Here is a 20317-nt window from a genome sequence, read left to right as displayed (position 1 = left end):
TCCCAGCCGCTGGGGACAAAGTGACCTGGGAGGTGCCATGCCAGCCAGTCCTCTCCCCACTCCAGTTCCAGCACATCAGCACCTCAGAGCATGCGCCTCCGTCCCTCTGGCTAGGCCACAGCTGCGGGTTGCTGCTCGGGGCGGGCCCCCTGGATTCCCCCACCGGACCCCTGGGCATCTTTGCACTAGAGACAGCCAGCCCACGGGACTGGATGGATTTTAACCTTGACATATCAGCCTGGCAAAGAGGCCCAAAGAGGAAAAACTCAGCAAGTTCTCCTACCCCAGAGAGATCATGTCTAATAAATGAGCACAGGCCTTACTCGGAGTTACTGGGCACCAGGCTTGGCTCCAGGGGTGCTGTGGGCAGCAGCCACGTCCTCCTGGCTTTGACCCTTTGATGTCATCTCTCAGAAAGTTAATGCTGAAAGAGGCCTTCCAGAGCAAGGATTCACAGGCCTGGAAACTTGTCTTACGTTGTGTTTGCAAAGCAGTTACTAGATTGCGTTTATTGGGGGTCTGGAGGACTGAACCCTAAGTACGTCTTTCCCTCCTTGCAATGCCCTGACCTTTCACGTCAGGGGAGCCCATCTGAAAGCCCGCAGGCCAGACCACCCCATTTCTCAGATGGTCATGGTAAGGATCAGGGAGACAGAGTTGCTTAGTAAGGGTCCCTGCAAAGATGCACTTATCTAAGTCACCTGGGTGACAGAGATGCCTCTCTGGGCCTTCTTGCTTGAAGTTGGGAGCTGAGCTTTTTAAACCAGAAAGCCTTGGGCTAGCAGGCACGGAGACAGCTTAAGGAGTTGAATGCAAGTAAAGGTTTCTGCATTTTCTACATTCCTACATTCCTCCACCTCCTCTTGGTTTAACGGAGTTACAAATGGGCTGGTGGGCTAACTGCTCTACAGGGTACCTATCACAAGACTCCAGGCAGCTCCCTCTACCACTTTCCCTGCTTCGGGACAGTTCTTTTGGTTGCAAATAACAGAATCTGACTGCCCAAGAATGGGAAGGGCTTTGGAAGGAAAATACTGGCAAATACAAGAAATGAACCAGCTAGCTTTGGGAAGGCCAGAAGCTGGGCCACCCTGGGCCTCCTGCCTCTAGGGCATGGTGACGTCCCTCCATCCTTGTGACTGAGGCAAGCCCAGACAGCCCCAGAACATGGGTTTACCCTTTCCAGCAGAATCCAATTGGCCTTTTTTTTGGACCTAGCATCTACCCTGCCATACAGGTAGGGGCAATGTTCAAATTGTGAGCGAGGTAGTCATACCAGATAGTGTCTACCAAAGTGAATGCTGCTACTTCCTACTTTTTAAATTTGTATTTTAAAATATGCACTATAACAGTAACATGTTCTTCCCTTCCACCCTAACCATGCAGTTTCTGTTCTGAGGGAATCACGTAATTAGTTATTGCATACAGATCACCAGCTCATTAGACCCCCGTCCCGCCCCTTGCTTTTCCCACTCTTGGAGTTTGCTCCAAATCTGTGCTCAACGAGCTTCCTTATTCTTGATTATATAGCTGTGTAGCATCCCACTACTGAAACTATCAATTCCTTCAATCTACTGTGGACATTTTCTTTTTTTTCATTGTTTCCAATTCCATCTCCCTACTCTTTGGGTCATCGTGAGAAAAATACGCAGAAATTTCTACTAAAACACTCAAGATGATGCAAAATAGTAGTTCTGGGCCAAATTAGATCTATGTAAGGCATTTTGTTCAGCCAACCCCAAAATTTTTTAAAATTTTCTGAGTCAGTAACATTTAAAAGAAAATTCAACTTAAAAATCCGAAGTGCTAGCTCCTAATAAAGAACACACAAGATCTGGCCCCTCCGGGCCGTGCTCCCACGTACCTGCCCGCAGGAGCTGAGTGGGGCCAGGGGAACAGGGCGCACCCTCTCACCTTTGCTCTTCGTTGTTACTGCCTGTCTGATGCCGCGATCATTTCGAGGAACCAATGCCCCTTCAGAGGTGACATCCCCGACCTAAAGCGAGTAGTGTGCTCTCAACTAAGGACCAAATGAGGTAAAGACTAGACGCTGCTATTCATTCATTAGGTTACATTTATTGAGCCCTCAATGAACAGAAAAGACACCATATTGCCCTCACCGTGCATTCGCATCAGGATCTAAGACCACTAAGGAGACTCAGAGCGGCGCTGGCGCTGACCCTGCTTTCGGAGGTGGCGGGGGGGGGGGGGGGGGGGGGCGTGCTGAGTGCATGAAGCGGTTAAGAGGCAGCCTCCCTCCCCCAACTCTGCTGCAGGGCTCTGCACAGCCTTGCTGACCAAAGAGCAGCTGCGGGGGTTGAAAAGCAGCACCCACTCTGGGCTCTTGTCTGGAAGCAAGCAGGAGAAACAGGACAAAATGGAGCCAGTGGGGAGAAACGGTGTGTCTGCTCCACAGATAGTTGTGGTTAACCACGAAGCATCAAGATTCTGTCCTTCATTCAGAAACCACCTGTGAGCCTCCCGCTTTATTCCAATTCTGTTACATACGCTGCTTGAAAACGTCTCCCTTTCTGCGAGGAATGCTGGAATGAAGCTCCCACTCTTCCCCTCTCCCTTCTTCCCTGCCCGAGGCCCATTCAAACAGCAGGGCCACTGTTGAGAAGTGCCTGCCGCAGTCGTTCTCATACCCCCACAGGCGCTGCCCTTCCCCGCCCACTGGTGGCTGGGGCCTGTCAATGGGGCTTGTGTCCTTCCAGCCCCAGTGGACGGGGCCAGCCGACACAGGAGGGCTGAGGGTTCCCTCCTGCTGTCATGGATCAGTCAGGTGCTACAGATAAAGAGGCTTCATAGAGGCACCACAGCCAGATTCCTGATGCCTGTCCCCTTGCAGGGCAGATCCCATCCTTGCAGGGTAAATCCCGTCCTTGCAGGTTTCAAAGGTTGGAGAGTTCTGGGTCCTACGTGACCCCAGGGGGGATTCTGGTCTTAGGTCCCCTATCTTGGTTCTTGAATTTCATCCTTTCAAGATGATCTTGAGAGCTTTAAGCTCATCCTGGTTGAGGGGGTTCAGGTTAAAACCCTTCAGCTCCGGTTTGCCTAGGGGGAGAAGACAGCCCATCAGTGAGGTCAGGCCTCCTGCTGTCCACCCTGCTGGCCCCAGAGTCAGGCCCAGGAAGGGAGCTTATGCGCACGTGCACTGCCAGACAATGGCACTGAGGTCTGACAGGGAAGGAAGGGCCTCATATCTGCAATGTACTGAACAACGCACATCGACACTCCTTCCTGAGTCACCAAGAACCTGCAGAATCACGACTCTGCTGCCCAGACACTGCTAGGTTTCTATCGCTCCTGTGATCAATCTGGAGTGGTTAGGTTTACCTTAGAAATTCGGCTTCTGAGTCAGGGCTGTCCTGGTCCCCACACCATGCCCTGCCATAAAATGTAAGATACCCCAGGCTATTCCTGGAGCCAGGAAAAGAACTTGTGGCAGGAAGAAGACCCCACAAACTGCCTTGTCCATTCCACCTCGGGATGGCTAGAGACCACCACTGCCCACTGCCCATGGCTTCAGTGCCTCTCACGTGCTGTCCAGACCACTGCCCACCTGGGAGGAGCTTCCCAACCCTGCCCTTAAGCCTGTGTTGATGGTTATGTCCCCTCCTGGTTTCCTGTTTGTGTCCCCCGACTCCACCCTATCCAGGCTAATACCTTGGGCCTCAAAGAGACGGTTGACCTTCACTTTAAGTTGTTTCCGGAGTTTCTCTATTTCTTTATCCAGATGCTCCTGATCTGAAAAATGAAGTAGGCACACAGGATGAGGTTATACTCCAGACCGAACAACCGAAAGGCGTCAGGGAGGCCAGCCTCTCCCTAGCCCCTTTGAGAGCTAGGGTTCTTCACATTCTGGAAGGAAAAGGGGACTTCACAGACCAATTGAGCAAGGAACCAAAGGCTAGAGAAGCAACGTGACCTGCCCACAACCACTGAGTGAGCCCAGGATCGGGCTGAGCAGACCATTCCCGACCCTCAGTCCTCTGACCTGTGCGTAGGGAAGGCAACATCAGTATTTTAGGTCACCCACTCACAGTGGGATTAGGGAAAATTCAACTGTTAGAATAAAACGAAGAGCCTACACCCACCTATCCTAAGATGGAAAGTTGGAAAATGGGTGGCTAAGGAATATTATAAGCCCAAGTCCATCAAGCGGTTTTCAGAAAAGCATGATTGTGGTAACACGCAACCTAAAGAACTAAAATAATCAATGGGCTAAATGAATGCTTAAGTTTAACCTAATTAGCCACAGTGAATTGATAAGGTTTTCTTACCTTACCAGACTGCACCTGAAGGCAAACTGCACTATGAGAAGTGAAAGCTACAAAGCACAATGATCCACACCCAGGAGGCCTTACCTTTCTCAATCATTTCCTTAGTCTGAGGGTGAGACATCTTGATAAACATGTTCCCGAAGCAAACCATCACATCTTCTGAAATGGCAAATGTTCATTCATTCAACAAATATTTTTGAGCACCTACTACCTGCTAGACATTGTTTTAGATACTGAGAACACAGTAGAACAAGACAAAGTTCTTACACTCATAGAGTTTAAGTTATGGTGGAGGAGGGGAAATAAACAAGCAAAGATATCATTTGTCAGACCCTGACAGGTCTAAGTACTATAGAGAAACAATGCAGGGTAAAGGGGAGGAAGGAGAGTAGGGGACGGGGCTTGTCATTTACACCAGGTGGCCTGAGAAGACCTCACTGATTAACATCTGGACAGAGGCTTGAAGAAGGTGGGGGTGTGAGTCCTGAAGCAGAGATTAGTAATCTGCTTGGGGTGTTAGGAACAGCGAGACCAGTAAGGATGAAGACAATGAGTAAGGGGGAGGGTATAGATGATGTTAGAGAATATCAGAGGGTCTGGAATACGTGGGGTCTTGCAGGACTCTGGGTTTTACTCTGCTGAGATGAAAAGCAACTGGGAAGGTTTTAGACCTTCCAATACACTTTAAACAAAATTGACATGTCTCCCCTTCACTATGGGCTGGCTTCTGCCCATCTTTCCAGCCTCATCACATGCCCTTCCCTCCTTGCTTATTCTGTCACAGCCACTTGGCCTCTAAGAGCCCCCTCCCCTCCTCCAACACCTACCCCACACCCATTCCTTTCTTCAGCTTTCTCATGATATTCTATTATGTATTGATGTTTTCTACTCACTTGTAGAGCACAAGGGCAGGAACCGCACAGTTTGTATACCACCCACCCGCTCCGCCTTCGCCCCCCTCGCCTCCCCCCAGCACCTTCCCTTTCCCAGTGCCAACACCGTCACAGCCTGTCACGGAGGTAAGCAGCAGAAACCCTGAGCCATAGGCCTGTGTCAGACCTATGACATTTTCTCCCTGATCTCCAAGGGCTATGTCACACTCCTGCAGCCTCCTGCCTGGTCTCTGTTAGGGACAAGGCAAAGGCCTTAGAAGGAAAACTGAACAGGCTTCCTGGGCTGTAGTGAGGAAGTCTTGACTTACCAGATAGGCTGAGATCCTTCTGCAGGGCCCTCAGGCCCTCTCGGTTTTGATTCCTTTTGGTGTCAAGGTCCACAATCTGAAAAGCACAGGGGCACGGGGAACTCAGGCACTTCTTGTCCCAGCCTGTCACCTCCCAACAGACCCCCGTCTCTAGTAAAACCTAACAAAGACAAGGCATTGTCTCTGGGTTACCTCCACTGTCCTAAAATGGACTGATGTGTAAATGTATTTCTTCCCCCACTCAGTTTCCAGGTCCTTAAAAACCACGTGTTTGCAGGTGTTTTCCCCCCAGTAAAGGTGCTGGAAAAATGTTGACTAAACAGATAACCTTTTATTATCCACATGAGAGCTAGTTCCCAAGTTTTAGGGGATTTCAGAATCATCAGGGAGTGGAAACCTCTTCCTGGGCAAGCTCCTCCAGCTGATTCTAACCTAGTCTCAGGAGAGGCCCAACAATACTAGGCTGGAACAGAAAGGGTGGGGCACTGAGACGGTGGTAAGGACACAACAGCTATTAAAGAACTGAGGAGGGACCATAATACTCTGCTTTAGAGCCCGGCCTCTGGAGTCAGAATACCCAGGTTTGAATCCTGCTGCTTGCTATGAACTGTGCAATTTGACCTTCCTATTTACCTCTCCGAAAAGTGAAGATATGAACAGTATCTACCTCATAGGTTACTGGAGCAGGAACGAAATGAGTTATTAACACAGTACCTGACACATGGTAAGTACTCACAAACTTTAACTGCTGTTATTACTATCACTCACACACCTTGATGCAGCGTTTCATAGGCTCTTCCTCCAAGTCTCACCCTTCTCGGTAAATACCCTACCAACCAACCATCCATCCAATCATTCTAACTGAAGATGAAGAGTCATGAATCTCTCTTGATGACTCCTACCCCCCCCCACCACATGTAACCATCATCAAGACGTACTAAACCCATATCCAAAATATATTTCTGACCCATCCACTGTCTCCATTACCAGCATCCTGTTCCCAGCCCATCCCTCTCCTGGACTGGGGGATCCTTTTAAAACTTGAATCCAATTCCCTCTTCTTTCGCCCCCTCCCCCCATGAACTCCCTTCAAACACTTGGTACCTCGATTAGAACCAGACCCGAACTCCCTGTTCAGACCTACAAAGCCCTCCGTGATTAGGGTCCCAGGTTCCTCCCGCACCCCCACCCCTGCGCCACCACACACCACTCAGACCCCTTTAATGTGCCTCTTCTCCCCTCAGGACTTTGACTGGGGTGGCGGAGCCCAGGTCAATGAGGGAGCCCGGGAACTGCATTTTGAAAAAGAGGTTCAGGTTAACTGCCCAAAGGGATCCAGAGGGCACAGTAAGGGGCAAATAAAGGACGGAGACGGGGGTCACTAGCACAAAGCGGGCGCTCCCCTAACAGGTGCTGAACAAATGGATGAAGCGCGGCGCTCTGCCAAGCACTTGCCCACGTAACCTCAAATTACCATTTGTTGGCGTCACCGCTGCTAGACTATCAGCCCCGGGTCTACTCCCTGCCAGCGGGCGCTGGAGCCAGATTCCGGGTCCCGCGCGCTTCCCTACGGGGCTCACCAACAGGCCCCAACCGCTAAACCCGGGTTCCTGCGCCACGGACGCGCCTCCTACCTGCCGCTTGTCCGCCAGTACCGCCTCGGCGAGCTCCTCCACTTCCACAAGGTACTGCAGCACCCGCTCCGCCTCCGGTGACAGCATGGTGCCCGCCCGCCAGCTCCCACTACAAGCTGCGCTCGGGCTCTGCTCCGGCTCCGCCTGCGCACGCGCCGCTCTGACAGCGCTTCCGGCGCGCATGCTCAATTAAAAGAGGACCGGCGGCGAGCTAACTCCGACGAACGCGCGCCAGCTGAACGCGAGAGGCCTATCTTTGGGGGCAGGGCTAGAGCGCCTCCTGCAGGGCCAGAGAGCACTGACCTCAGTGCGGCTTTTTAACCTCTCCCTTTCTCCCTTCACGTCATTTCTTGAGCACCCGCTATGTCAGGCAGTTTTGGGGAGTTGAGAACGCAAGCAGTGAACAAAATAAAGTCCCTGCCCTCGTGAAACTTTATCCTAGTGGGAAAAGCTGACAATTAATGACCAAAATATTAATTATATACTATGGCATATAATACAAGAGATAGGGCTGGAGAAACGTAAATCACTCTTTCCCTGTTTGAGGAACACGAAGGAAGCCCATGTGGCACGGTGACTTATATTTAACCTCTGACGCCTTAAGTTTCTAACTTATAAAATGAGAGTGAATAAAAATCTCTCATCGTCTCTCTGAAGGATCAAAAGAGGCAGGAATAATTTTTAATTCAGTTTGCCCAATGTTTATTGAGCCCCTACGTTGTGCCCAGTGTGGGGAGTAGTGGACCTAAGGAAGGGGCTGGAAACCCATGGGCAGTGAGCAGTGACATTCTGAAAGTGCTGGAAAGCAAACTGTTGTGGGCTGTAGGATCCAGGAGGACCTCCAAGAAGAGGCAGTCAAGGAAAAACCAGGGGATTCCCTAGAGATCATGCCCAAACCACTCATTGTACAGCTGGAAGAAGCAAGGCTCACAGAGCGGCGAGGACTTTAAAAGTCAACAGCAGACCTGAACTAGAACACTGACCTCTGACCTCCCCAAGTCCGTTTTTTTATTGTCCCCTTTTCGCTCCTAATAACCAAGCTCTTTCACCTCCCTTGCCTTACTTGAATTTCATAAACTTTGTATGGGTGGCTTACCCATGCCCCATTTCACAGCTGCAGACTGAGGCCGGGAGAAGGGCAATGGCTCGTTACACAGAAAGTCAGGAGCAAACATGGGTCTAGAAGCTCTCTGGTCTCCATACCAGGGCTGCCTCTGAACCCTGAGAAAAAGAACCCTCCTCTTTGCCTGCCTTCAGCTGCCAGAGGCGGAGCTAATTTTCCCTGCAGCTGCCTGGTGTGGGGAAAAAAGGAGATTCATTAAGGATTTCTCATTGAGGGTGAATTTGTCACCAAACCCAGGATGTTTTGTGTAAACACCTTCTGGTTCAGAAATGCAGACACAAGCCCTGGGAAGGAAGTGGGATATGGTTACCAAAGAAGAAACATGGCTCAGCAGACACCCCTGGGGCGTGGACCCCAGAACTGCATCTCCTCCTCCATGGGGCCCAAAGAGAGCTGGACCAGGCCAACCGCTGATCCCTGCCAGGTGGACCTGGATGAGGAAAGGTTGATTTGAGGGAGGCTCCCAAACTGGCAGCCTCTTGACTGTGACTGGCCCTTTGAAGTTACCCCTGCTGCTGGAAGCGCTGGGGTGGTCATATCTAAGACTTTGAAACAGTCCGACCTGGAAGGACTCTTGTTTCAGAACCATCAATTTACAAGTATTTATTGACTCCCTTGGCCCTGTTTTAGGGAGTCTGCCATGAACAAAACCAGACATGGTCCTTGCCCTCAGGAGCTTCCAGTCTGGTGAGACAGACAATAAATACATGAACACGTACATATATCATATTAAGTGATGATAAATACTCTGGAGAACAGCAGAGCAGGCCAAGGTGGGGAGGAAATGACGGGGTGAGGGCTATTTGAGATAAGTTGGTCAGGGAGGTCTTCTCTGAAGACGTGTCACTGGAGCAGAGAGCAGAAGTAGAAGAGGTGAGCCATGTCGGTATCCAGAGGAAGAGAGCTCTAGGCAGAGGGAACAGAACGCAAATGCCCTGGAAGTTGAGAGAACAGCAAAACCAGGTGGGCAGGACTGAATGAGCAAAGCAGAAAGTTGGGGATAAGATCAGAAAGGGGAAGGAAGTGTCCTGCCCAAATTGGCAAAGCCCTCCCTGGAGGTCATATGCAGACACAGCTGTCCAGGTCTGTGGCTTCCTGCTTCTCTCTGCTCATGGATGTTAGCTGAGTGAGGAATGGGGCGAGTTAATGCCCACAGGAGTGGCCCCCAACCAGGAAAAGAGAGGAGTTAGTGAGAGACTAACTTCTTTGCCCCTCCATGGGACACCGAAGAGGAGACTGCTGCAATCCCCCAGGTAAGACAGGATGGTCGCTGGACCAGGGGTAGCAGTGGGGATTCTCAGGGACTTCGCATATACTCTTCCCTCAGCTGGGATTAATTTTTCCCCACATCTTTGTACAAGTGTGACTATCACATATCTCCCATTTCTCCCGCGGGTCAAGAGTCCCCTATCACCCTCGCAGCTCTCTGGGCTTCCCCATCATTGCGTTTACCACACCATCTTTTTTCTCTAATCATCTCTCTCTTCAGTCGGGAGCTCCTCAAGGCAAGGACATTGTCTGTGTCACCAGAACCTAGAATGACGCCTAGCACACAGTAGGTGCTCAGTTGATATTTACTGAATGAGTGAGTGTACTAAACCTGAAGCAGAGCTTTCTACAATTCACTGTATCCAAAGATGAACAGAGATAACTCAAGGACAAGTAGTTCCCCATCCCAGAAGGTATGGGGACTGCCACATGGTATTGGAGAGGGTGAATCCCCTGCTATCCTGGATGGGAGTGATATCTACTAAGTCTTCCCTAATCAGATAAATTCCACCTGGTCACACTAGGGTATGCCCCCCATCTTTAGCCACCCTAAGCCCATGCCAAAAAGGATGTGGCTGCTGGGGCTTTGGCGTTTGGGAATTGGGGCCAAGAAGAGTGATACTTCCCACGTTCCCCTGGGACCCCTTTTTACCATGTCTGTGAGCCTTCCTTGGTTAAGTGACCAGCACCTACTTCTCTCTTTGGGGAAGACAGCCCTCAGACTCCTGGAGCCTCCTGGGTGACTTACCTTCCCCACAAGCTGTACCCCATCATTTCAGGGATTTGAAAGCTCACCTTCCTTGCTTGGGCTGCTGGCATGGTTGTGGGTGGGTAACTCTGAGATATAATTACACTCCAGAGTCCCCTGTGGGATCAGGCTGAAGCAGCCACCCACAGACATCCACAAGCCCTGCTGGCTACCTCTGCTTCCCAGTTCTGCCTCTCCCACTCCCTTATGGTCAAAACCCTCCAACGCTCCCGTCTTACTCAGTAAAAGCCAAACTGCTCACTGAGTCCCATAAGGCCACACATGAGCTTCCCTAACTCTCTGGGGCATCTCTTACCCCTCTCCTCACCTCTTGGCTGTTCTTCACACATATCAGGTGCAGTCCCACCTCAGGGACTTTGCACTGGCTGTTTCCTCTGCCCGCACTTTCCCCTGATGTCTACGTGTCCCCATCCCTCACCTCCTATCAGTCTTCGCTTAAATTTCACTTTCTCAGTGAGGCTTACCCTGACCACCCTATTTTAAAATGCAACCCCTGCCCCTCTAGTACTCCCGATCGACTTCCTCTGTTTACTTTTTCTTTTTTTTCAAATAACACTTGTCACTTTCCTGCATGCTATATAATGTATTTATTGTTCTCTTCCCTCTGCTATAAAGGAAGCTCCCCGAAGCAAGGGACCTTTGTCTCATTTGTTACTGATGTATCCCAAATGCCTAGAGCAGTACCTGGCCTATATTAAGGTGCTCAATGAACTTTTTGAATGGGCGAATGAATGAGGAAAAAGGCCAGAACTCTAACCAGGACAGATTTTTTTCTGGTGCCAGGCTCTTAGCCCCCATGCTGGAGGTGGGGAGTGGGGGCGGGAGTGGCAGGTCATGCCAGGCCCTGTTGGCTAAGGTTAGGGAGTTGGGTTTTGTTTTCAGATCAGTGCGAATCTACTGGATGGTGTTGAGCAAGCCTGAGATGTGACTGGGTTTCCTTTGTGAAAGTCCCTCTGGCTGTGGGGATGAAATGGGCTAAAAGGGGCAAAAGTGGTGCTGTCTTGTGCGCGCGCATGTGTGTTGGGAGTGCGAGGGTGATGATAGGGACTGGGAGAGGTGGCGGGGCTGTGGCTGCGCTGAGGCTGAGAGCAGCAAGAAGCCAGTTCATGTCCATTTCTCCCGGCAGCCTGGGTGGCTGCCCCACAGGCTCTGGGCTGTGAGCAGTCCCGGCCAGCTGCTAACAGCATGCCCCTGTCCCACAGATGGGCTGTGTTCTCTCCTGGGTGGTCCCCAGCTCCACTTCCTTTGCGTCCTTGTGGGCTTGGCAGGTGGAGGGAAGGCCTCCACTCCCTGACTCCCCTGACCCAGAGAATAATCCCTTATATTCATGGGATTCTCCTCATGCCCTCATTTCATCCTCCCACATCCCCTGGTAACACAGAAACCTGATTCCCATTGGGCAGATGAAGACATTGAGGCCCGGAAAGGGGATGGGACCTCCCAAGATCATGCAGCCAGATGGGCACGCCGGGTGGAGACCTGTCTCCCAATTCCCCACGCTTCAATTTCATCAGGCAGCAGATGGTCCCAAGGCTTGACTTGAAAAATCCTAAATGACCTGAAAGAGAATACAAACCCAGGACATTCCAGACCTCCCTGAGCTGGTCTTTACCACTACCTTTAATACTAAATCCATTCATTTTAAATTCCATGAATAGATTCTTATTTAAAAAAAGAAAATATTACAGAGAAGAAAGTTTCTTTTTGATACCCCCTCCCCCATCTCAGTTCCTTCCAGAGGCCCAGTTTGGGTGTGTCTTTTCAGAACAGTGACATTCTTTTAAAGACACAGTTAGGCCCTGGTTGGTGTGACTCTGGATTGAGTGCCAGCCTGCGAACTGAGAGATCGCCAGTTTGATTCCCAGTCGGGGTCCATGTCTGGGTCGTGGGCCAGGTCCCCTGTTGGGGGCAAGCGAGACTCTTGCACATGATGTTTCTCTCCTCTTTCTCCCTCCTTTCTCTTCTCTCTAAAGGTAAATAAATAAAATCTTTTTAAAATGTTTTTTTTAAAAAAATAGTTAGAAATCTAGAGAACAGATGTAGGACAATTACATGTGCGGCAGGGTAGGAAGGCGGGATGGAGGGCACTGCACACAAATGTGTCATTCTGCAGCCTGTGTGCTCTTGGACATCTATAATTGTTATATTTCAATCTGTCTCCTATTTTCTGACAGCTGCAAAATATTCCGTAGGATAAGCACCATAGTTCATTTGTTTCTCTAACTTTCTAAATTAAACTTTACATTTATTTTTCATGCACTTAAGTACAGAGGGTTAATTAATCCTACCTTTCAGTTCTCAGCAGATGGTCATGAGACAATCTGTGAAGACCTTCTCCTGTTTATATTATTTTCTTTTCCCCACAGCCGCACTCAATTCTGACCTCACTGAAATCCTCTCTACTGTATTTGACATATGTTCTTAAATATTTGGGATTTCTTACAAAATGCATAGTAATTATTTTATGTGTCTGTGTACTTTAAAATGTCTTATTAAGGTATAGCACACACAGAAGAGGGCACAAATCGTAAGTGTACAGTTCATGAACTTTCAAAAACCGGACACATGTAACTAGCACTTGGATCAAGCAACAGAACATCAGCAGCCCCTCAGGAGGTCCCCTCTAAGTCTTCCCAACCACCACCCCAAGGATGACCACTCCCCTGACTTCTAACACTGTACATGGGTCTTGCTAGTTTTTGAACTTTATACAAATGGGACCACACAGTATGTGCTCATTTGCACCTGACTTCTTTCATTCACCATTTAGTTCCTGGGATATACCTCTATTAATGTTTGTTGCGTAGATCGCTTATTCTCAATGCTGTAGAGTAACCTATTGGATGACTACATTGCAATTAAACTGTCTGCCACTGGTGGACAGCTGGTGGTTTCCAGCTAAGAGCTGTTACAAGTACTGCCATATAAAGAGTCGTGTATGTGTCTGTGGGAACACGCACATACCTAGGCATTTCTGTTGTAGGAATGGGGTTGCTGGGTATGTTCAGTTTTAGTAGATACTGACAAACTGGGTATATATTTTTAATACACATAAATATTGCTGTGCTATAAGTGGTGTGCATTTCCTACAGGTTTGTTTGTTTATTTTATCATCCTGGTGTTTCTCTGATCTATCCATATACTCTGTGTACCTTTAGTCGCTTGCTCCTGATGGTTCCTGAGAACCCAGAACTGCTTTCCCCACATTGTACCTGCCCTCCCCCTTGGTTGTGCATGCTTGAGTTCCCTTTTTCTCCCCCTCAACATACACACTGCCACACTGAACACCCTAGTGTGCTATTTCCTTGTCATAGGATATGTACATACTTGTTTTTTCTGAATACTGCTACATTCCTCTCCAGAATGTCTGTATTCAGTTACACTTCTACCAGTGATGAACGGCTGCACCGACATTAGGTACTATCCATCTTTCTATGGCTTACCAGTGTGACAGTTGTTAGTTTCACAGTTACTGAAACATTCTCTGGCGGATGGACATCTAAGTAGTTTTCCATCGTTCAGGATTATAAGAAGTGCTGCTGTAATGATCCCGCAGGGACATGTCTCCTGGTGCTTGTCTATGAGTTCAATTCTTCTCCCCCTCATCTTCCTCCCCTTTTGTTGAACCCTAGCTCCCAAACGCAGCTTGACTTCCCCACTCTCTGCCTTCGCTCTGCCTGTGCCCTCTACCTGGAGCAGCCTTGGCTTCCTTTCTCCACCCACTGAGTGCTTACTCCTCCCCAAAAGCCCCTCTTTCTAGAAGACCCTCCTTCCCTGATCTCGCCTCCCAGGAAGGTCACTATATCTCAGATTTTCCAGAGGGACTTGGGTCCTCCTATTCTCCAGGCATCAATCACTTTCCTCTTTTGGAATAGACTTTTTTTTTTTTTTTGCCATGGTTTGGGCTTTCCTATCAGCCTGGGAGCCCACTGAGGCCAGGGGCTCCCTGGGCTTCCTTCTGGGTGCCCAGGCCCCTCAGAGGATGCCTCGGGAGAGGTCTGCTGAACGATGGAGTGAGGCCCTCACCTAACTATGCCTTGGAGGGAGTAAGGGTCCAGTCTGTCTGCCTGTCACCTCTCCTTCTTTACCAGACTTTGCAGGAGTAACTCATTCCTGGAAAAAAGGTGAAACGTGGTGTCAAGACTTCCCCTCTCTTGAGTGAGGATGAGTGATTTGACCCATCTGTAAAATCAATGTTGGCAGCATAGGAGAGACAAGGGGGTCCCTTTGTACCTTTGAATTTTGAACCACGTGAATGTGTTAACCATTCAATAAATAAATACAGCTGTATTTGTGTAAAGGACTTTCAGATTCTATAGGGAAGTGACATCAGAACAAAGAAGACATCCAGGATTATTGAATCAAAAATGTCTTAGTGACTGCCTTGTTTTATAAGTGAGGAAACTGAGGCCCAGAGAGGTGAGATGACTTGCTCAAGGTCACCTAAGCAGTAATGGCAGAATCAGGACTGACTCTCACGTGAATTGCACCTGGGCATTTTCATGTCACAGCTGCCTCAGGATGACTGAGTATGCATGTGCCAAGCTCTGCTAAGGGTTGAGGACACAGTGGTAAACAATGTAGGCATGACTGCTGCCTTCACAGGTTTCATATTCTAGAGAAGAAACAAATAAATACATATTATAACGTCATGTAGTGATAAATGCTTTGGATAAAAAAAAAAATGCCCTGGCTGGGTGGCTCAGTGATTGAAGTGTTGTCTTGTACACCAAAAGGTTGTGTGTTTGATTGCTTGTCAGAGCATGTACCTCGGTCTCGAGTCCGATCCCTGGTCAGGGCACTTACGGGAGGCAACTGATCGACGTTTCTCTCTCCCCCACCTCTTGTACCCCCTCTCCCTCTCTCTCTCAAATCAATAACAGTATTCTTGGGTGAGGATTAAAAAATAATAATAATAAGGCAGGTGATAGGATAGAGTGTCAAGGGAAAGTTATCAGGAAAACACTTCGAAAGAGGCAATTTTAGAGAAGAGGAAGATGGAGCCTCTGAATACCTGGGGGAATTGTAGGAACAAAAGCCAGGTGGGCGGGAGAAGGCTGAAGTGCTGAAGGAATGGCAGAGAGCCAGTGTGGCTGGAACAGAGTGAGCAAGGGAAAGGCAGAAGGGGGTGAGGTCAGAGAGGAGAGAGGGGGAGGGACTGCAGGCAGCACTGAGGATTTTGGCTCAAAATGAGGTAGGAAGTAGCCAGAAGGTTCTGAGCAGACATGGGATCTAATCAAATTTCCTCTTTTAAAAAGGCCCCTCTGGCTAATGGAGGAGATGGAACAGGAGGAAGGGAAAGAAGGGCTGCAGGGAGTTCAGTGAAGAGGCTGGTGCAGTGCAGTTGTCCAGGAGAAAGGTGACAAGGCCACTGCCGGGGGCGGCATGATGGGGAGCAGCAGTTGGTGTCCCCATCTGTGCAACAAAGGGGTTGAATGAGATAGTCCCTTAGGGCCTTTCCGGCTCTGGCATTTTGTGCAGTAATTCAGTGGATTGTCAGCACACACCCGGCAGGTGCAGCCAGGCCCCTGCTTTCCTTTTCTTGAAATCTCTCGGTTTCTGGTCTTGGATTCTGAACCTCAACAGAGCCCAGTGATCTGAGGCTCAGAGCTACTTCTCCTTTTCACCCCCGTCACTGCCAGCCCCACTTCTGTCCCCACCTCCCAGGGACAGATGGGTGGGCAGCAGGAGGCAGCTGGGCCTCGATGCCTGCCGGGCCCCGAGAGAGGAAATTATCTGAGAGTTCATAACCCCTCTCTGCCTTCCAGATCTTGAGTTAAAAGCCCCAAATGTCACAGCCTCAAGGGATGTGGGTTGGGGGGTACCAGGAGAGGAGCAGGAAAGTTGCTTTTCTGTCTGCAGCTGCCCACGTAGTAAGGGCGGAGCCCCGGGGAGCAGGAAACCATTAGCACTGAGGCTGAAAACTGGTGGCCTTCAGGCCAAGTCTGACCCACTGACCTATTTACTTGGCCTGAAAAGTGTTTGAGAAAAAAAGTGGAGCCAATGGTTAAAAATGAAGAGATTTTACAATACAATCCAGACTTCTGGCTTCTCTTGAATAATTAGAAAATCTGACATACCGACTGCCTATTCCCAGACGACAACATTCAGCAGTAGCTGAGTAGCAGCTGTCCCCATTATTACATTATTTTACTAATAGGTAAATACATTCATATGATTCCAAAGCAAATTATAAATAGACATATAATGAAATCTCCCTCCCATCCTTGTTTCCCTCCTGCCCAGTGCGCCCTTCACTAATCTCATTTTCTTATGTATACTTCCAAAGTTTCTGTGTGCATGTACATACAAATACAAGTATTGATATGCCCCCTTTTCACTCAGCTTTGTCTCCTACTCTCTCCCTTGTTTTTCTCCATGGAGGCCTCTCTGTAGGAGATAGAGAGCCTCCTTTGCTGCCACATGCTGTTCTGTTGTCAGAAAGTCCATGATTTACGTAGCCAGTACCCTACTGATGAGTTTTTGGGCCATTCCCAATATTTTCTGTCTTAGACAATGCTGTGTCAATTACCTCATGCATTCTTTGCACAGGAACAAAAGGAATATCATTAGAATCTGGTCCAAGCTGAGGGTGCAGTAGACATGGACTGAGCTCTCAGTTAATTGAGAAAATGTGACAAAGGCTGTTCCCTAGAGGGATTCCCAACGAAGCCCAGAGACCATGCCCCTGGCGACTAAGGAAAGGCTCCCAGATTTGCGTCTGCCGCTTCCTAGATATTGGGCTCCTCTCTGGGCTTCAGTGTCCCCATCTATAAAATAAGAGAGGAGCTCAGGGAACTAGATGAGATCTCAAAGGGCCTGTCTGGTTCCGATCAGCAGTGGTCCACCTTATCCCTCCACACCTGCCAGACTCAGCCTCTTCTTGGCCTTTGAATGAGCCAGGCTCAGCCCCATTGCAGAGCCTTTACCCAAGCTGTTCTGCCTCCCAACACACATGCACTGAAACGCCATCCCTGTACTTCCTTGTTGATCCTAATCTGAATCCCTGATCTCTGCTCTCAGGCCACTCGGAACACACCAGTACAAACTCTCAGGGCAGAGTCCCCTCTACAGTACCACTGACAGGTGGGTCACTCCCACACTTTAGATACCCCATTGAATCCTTCCTCTGTGTCTCCTCCCCCAGTTGCCTGAACTAGAGTTCTTGAATGCCAGCTCTGCTATTTCCTAACAAATGGCCTTGGGCAAATGACACTTCCCTGAGTCCCAGTTGCTTCACCCCCCCAAAATGTGACGATAACATGTGGCCATATCAATAAAGTTCTTAATGCAGCTCCTGATACACAAGAGGGATTGTTAATTCCGTAAGTCACTGCCCTTGTCTAAAGCAGTTACCTTGCTTATAAAATGGGGAGAATAAGAGAGCCTATTTTATAGGGTTGCTCATTCATTCATTCATTCATTCATTCAATCAATGATTTTTATAGAATACTTATTCAGTGCCACGCATTGCACTGGATGCTCAGTGATTTCTTAGTGAAGAAAATAAATTAATCCGCTCTGGCTGGTGTGGCCCAGTGGATTGAGTACCGGTCTATGAACCGAAAGACTGAGGGTTCGATTCCCAGTCAGGGTATATGCCTGGGTTGTAGGCCAGGTCCCCAGTTGGGGGCATGCAAGAGGCAACCAATCTATGTATCTCTTACACATCAATGTTTTTCTCCCTCCCTTCCCCTCTCTCTAAAATAAAATAAAATAAAATAATCCATCTAGTATTATTGGTAGCAGCCATTGAAGAGCAGTAGACAAGGCTCTATACTACCCTGTGGCTGCAGACCTCAATAAGGTCTACAAGGAGAACAAGGAGTGAGCAAGCCGAGACACAGCTGCCAGTGCTGCGGGCACCTCACCAAGTGCACCAAGTGTGTGCAGGACATGATCTGAGAGGTGTGCAGCTTCGCCCTGTATGAGTGCATGCCAGGGCACTGCTCAAGATCTCCAAAGACAAGCAGGCACTCAAGTTCATCAAGAAAAGGGTGAGGACACACATCTGCACCAAGGAGAAGGTAGAGGAGCTGAGTAACGTTCTTGTGGTCAATAGGACTAAGCCTCCTTCCTTCTGTGAATAATAAAACCTTTACAGAGGTTCTGACTGGTGTGGCTCGGTTGGTTGAGTGCTGCCCCACAAAGCAAAGGTCGCCGGTTCAATTCGCGGTCGGGGCACATGCCTTGATTGTAGGTTTGGTCCCTGGGCAGAGCACATACAACGGGCAACTGAATCATGTTCCTTTCTCACATTGATGTTTCTCTCCTTCCCTTTCTCCCTCCTTTCCCCTCTAAAAATAAATAAATAAAATCTTTGAAAAATATTAAAAACTTTTTCAGAAAAAAAATGAGTTGTCTCAACTCTCATGGAGATCCCAGGCAATTCCAAACAGGAAAACATTAAAAAATAAATAAACTGCCAGTGTGTTGATGTTGAGAAGGAAAAGACTAAAATCTCATAACAGCAGGGGTGGGGGTACCAGGGAGACTTTCTGACAAATACAGAGCAGGGCAGAACTAAGTGGGAGATCCAGGAGGGCTTCCTGTGGGAGACATCATCCCAACTAATAATTAACATTAAGTAACCTCACCACAGCCCTAAGAGTAAGGCACTAGTTACCCCTACCCTTCATTTTACTTTTTTTTTCCCCCAGAAGCTAAGAGAAATTGACTTTCCCAAGGTCATGAAGCCAGGAAGGGGCGAGTAGGTTTTGAACCTAGGTTTTCTGGCTCTGGAATCTCAGACATAAAAGTGTGTCTTGGACTGCCTGTTTGAACAGGATATTCCTGGGATGTAGAGAGACATGGGAGGTAGAGAGGATCCCTCCATGGGGTGGGGTGGGGGCAGAAGTGAGAACCTAATTCTGTCAGGCCCCATCCAGGTCTTGTGAGAGGGCAGAGATCCTGGCACATGAAGAACTCGCCCAGGGCCATAAGGAAGCCAGGTCAGACCTTCCCTCTGTCCAGGGCTCTGTGCACTCGATGAGTTTCCCTGCCTAGGGTTGGGGGAGAGGGGGAGATCCTGCCTAAATCACATTGGGAATCAGACTCCCCTTTAGCCTAACTCACCAAAATTCCACTAGTCTACACAGGCTCTTGGACAGAGATGGTCAGCCTTGAATCCAGCCTGGAAAACTCCATTAATCCCTAATTTTCCTCCTCCATTTCAGCCTTGAGCAACAGCTTGCACTCCAACCTCCTGAGCATTGCTGGGACCCAAACAACCCCTGGACACAAACGGGATGCTGGGCTGCAGAGCTGCAGGGGGCTGCTCCTTGCTGACCCAGGGCAGCCGCCTCCCTTCATCGGCCCTTTTCTGCCACTCTGAGGCAGGGTGGTCTCCAGACCGCCCCTTCTCCCCTTCTTACTTAACCCTCCTCCTCTCTTTGGGAGGTAGAAAACCTATTCTGGAGCCAGATTATGGGTTTGAATTTGGCTCCAGTGCTTACTGTGTGACTCTGAACAAATGAATTAACTTCTCTGTGATTCAGTTTCTTCATCTATAAAATGGGAGGAAAAAGGCAAGTTGTCTCACAAATGGTGAGGATAAAATGAGCTAGTAATTGTACAGTGCTTAGAACAGTCCTGAGCAAAAAGAGACTGCTGAATGAGTGTTTGTATCATAAATGCCCTGGTATGGTCACCCTGAGCACAGGGGGTGGGGAGCTGGGGTTACCCAGGATGTATGAGAGATACTATCCCTCTCCTGTATTACTGTTATATTCCTCCTCTGGTCTCCCCGTGCCCAGGCTACTTCGCTGTGAGCGCTTCCCTCCTCTGGCTGCACAGTCTCCATTCAAAATCCTGACTCGACCACAATATCCCCTGTTTAAATTCTGCAGTGGTTCCTCATTGCTTCCTGGATAAAGCATATCTTCTGGCCTTTTAGGATTTCATCCCTCAGACCTCTCCAGCTCCATCTTTCTCAGCTTTCCACTTCCCTAGATCTGTGATCCAGACTTCCTTGAAAACACGCCTTCCAGTCTCAGGCCTCCAGGCCCTCGCGCACCCTCGCTCTTTCCTCCGCCT

General features: G+C 49.1%; 1 protein-coding gene across 1 annotated transcript; it reads right to left on the bottom strand.

The window, feature by feature from the left end:
- Positions 1 to 2207: 2207 nt before the first annotated feature.
- Positions 2208 to 7277, bottom strand: PDRG1 (p53 and DNA damage regulated 1). Its single transcript, XM_054573444.1, has 5 exons — positions 7122 to 7277; positions 5488 to 5563; positions 4371 to 4445; positions 3670 to 3750; positions 2208 to 3057 (listed from the first exon to the last, which is right to left on the bottom strand). Exons 1-5 carry the CDS (start codon positions 7206 to 7208, stop codon positions 2975 to 2977), a joined length of 402 nt encoding a protein of 133 aa, XP_054429419.1. The 5' UTR covers positions 7209 to 7277; the 3' UTR covers positions 2208 to 2974.
- Between the last annotated feature and the right edge of the window lie 13040 nt (positions 7278 to 20317).

Source organism: Pteronotus mesoamericanus, unplaced genomic scaffold, assembly GCF_021234165.1.
Source record: "Pteronotus mesoamericanus isolate MK-2021 breed Mesoamerican mustached bat unplaced genomic scaffold, CSHL_Meso_final contig_25, whole genome shotgun sequence".
NCBI classification, from domain to species: domain Eukaryota; kingdom Metazoa; phylum Chordata; class Mammalia; order Chiroptera; family Mormoopidae; genus Pteronotus; species Pteronotus mesoamericanus.
This window is presented reverse-complemented; position numbering and strand designations above follow the sequence as displayed.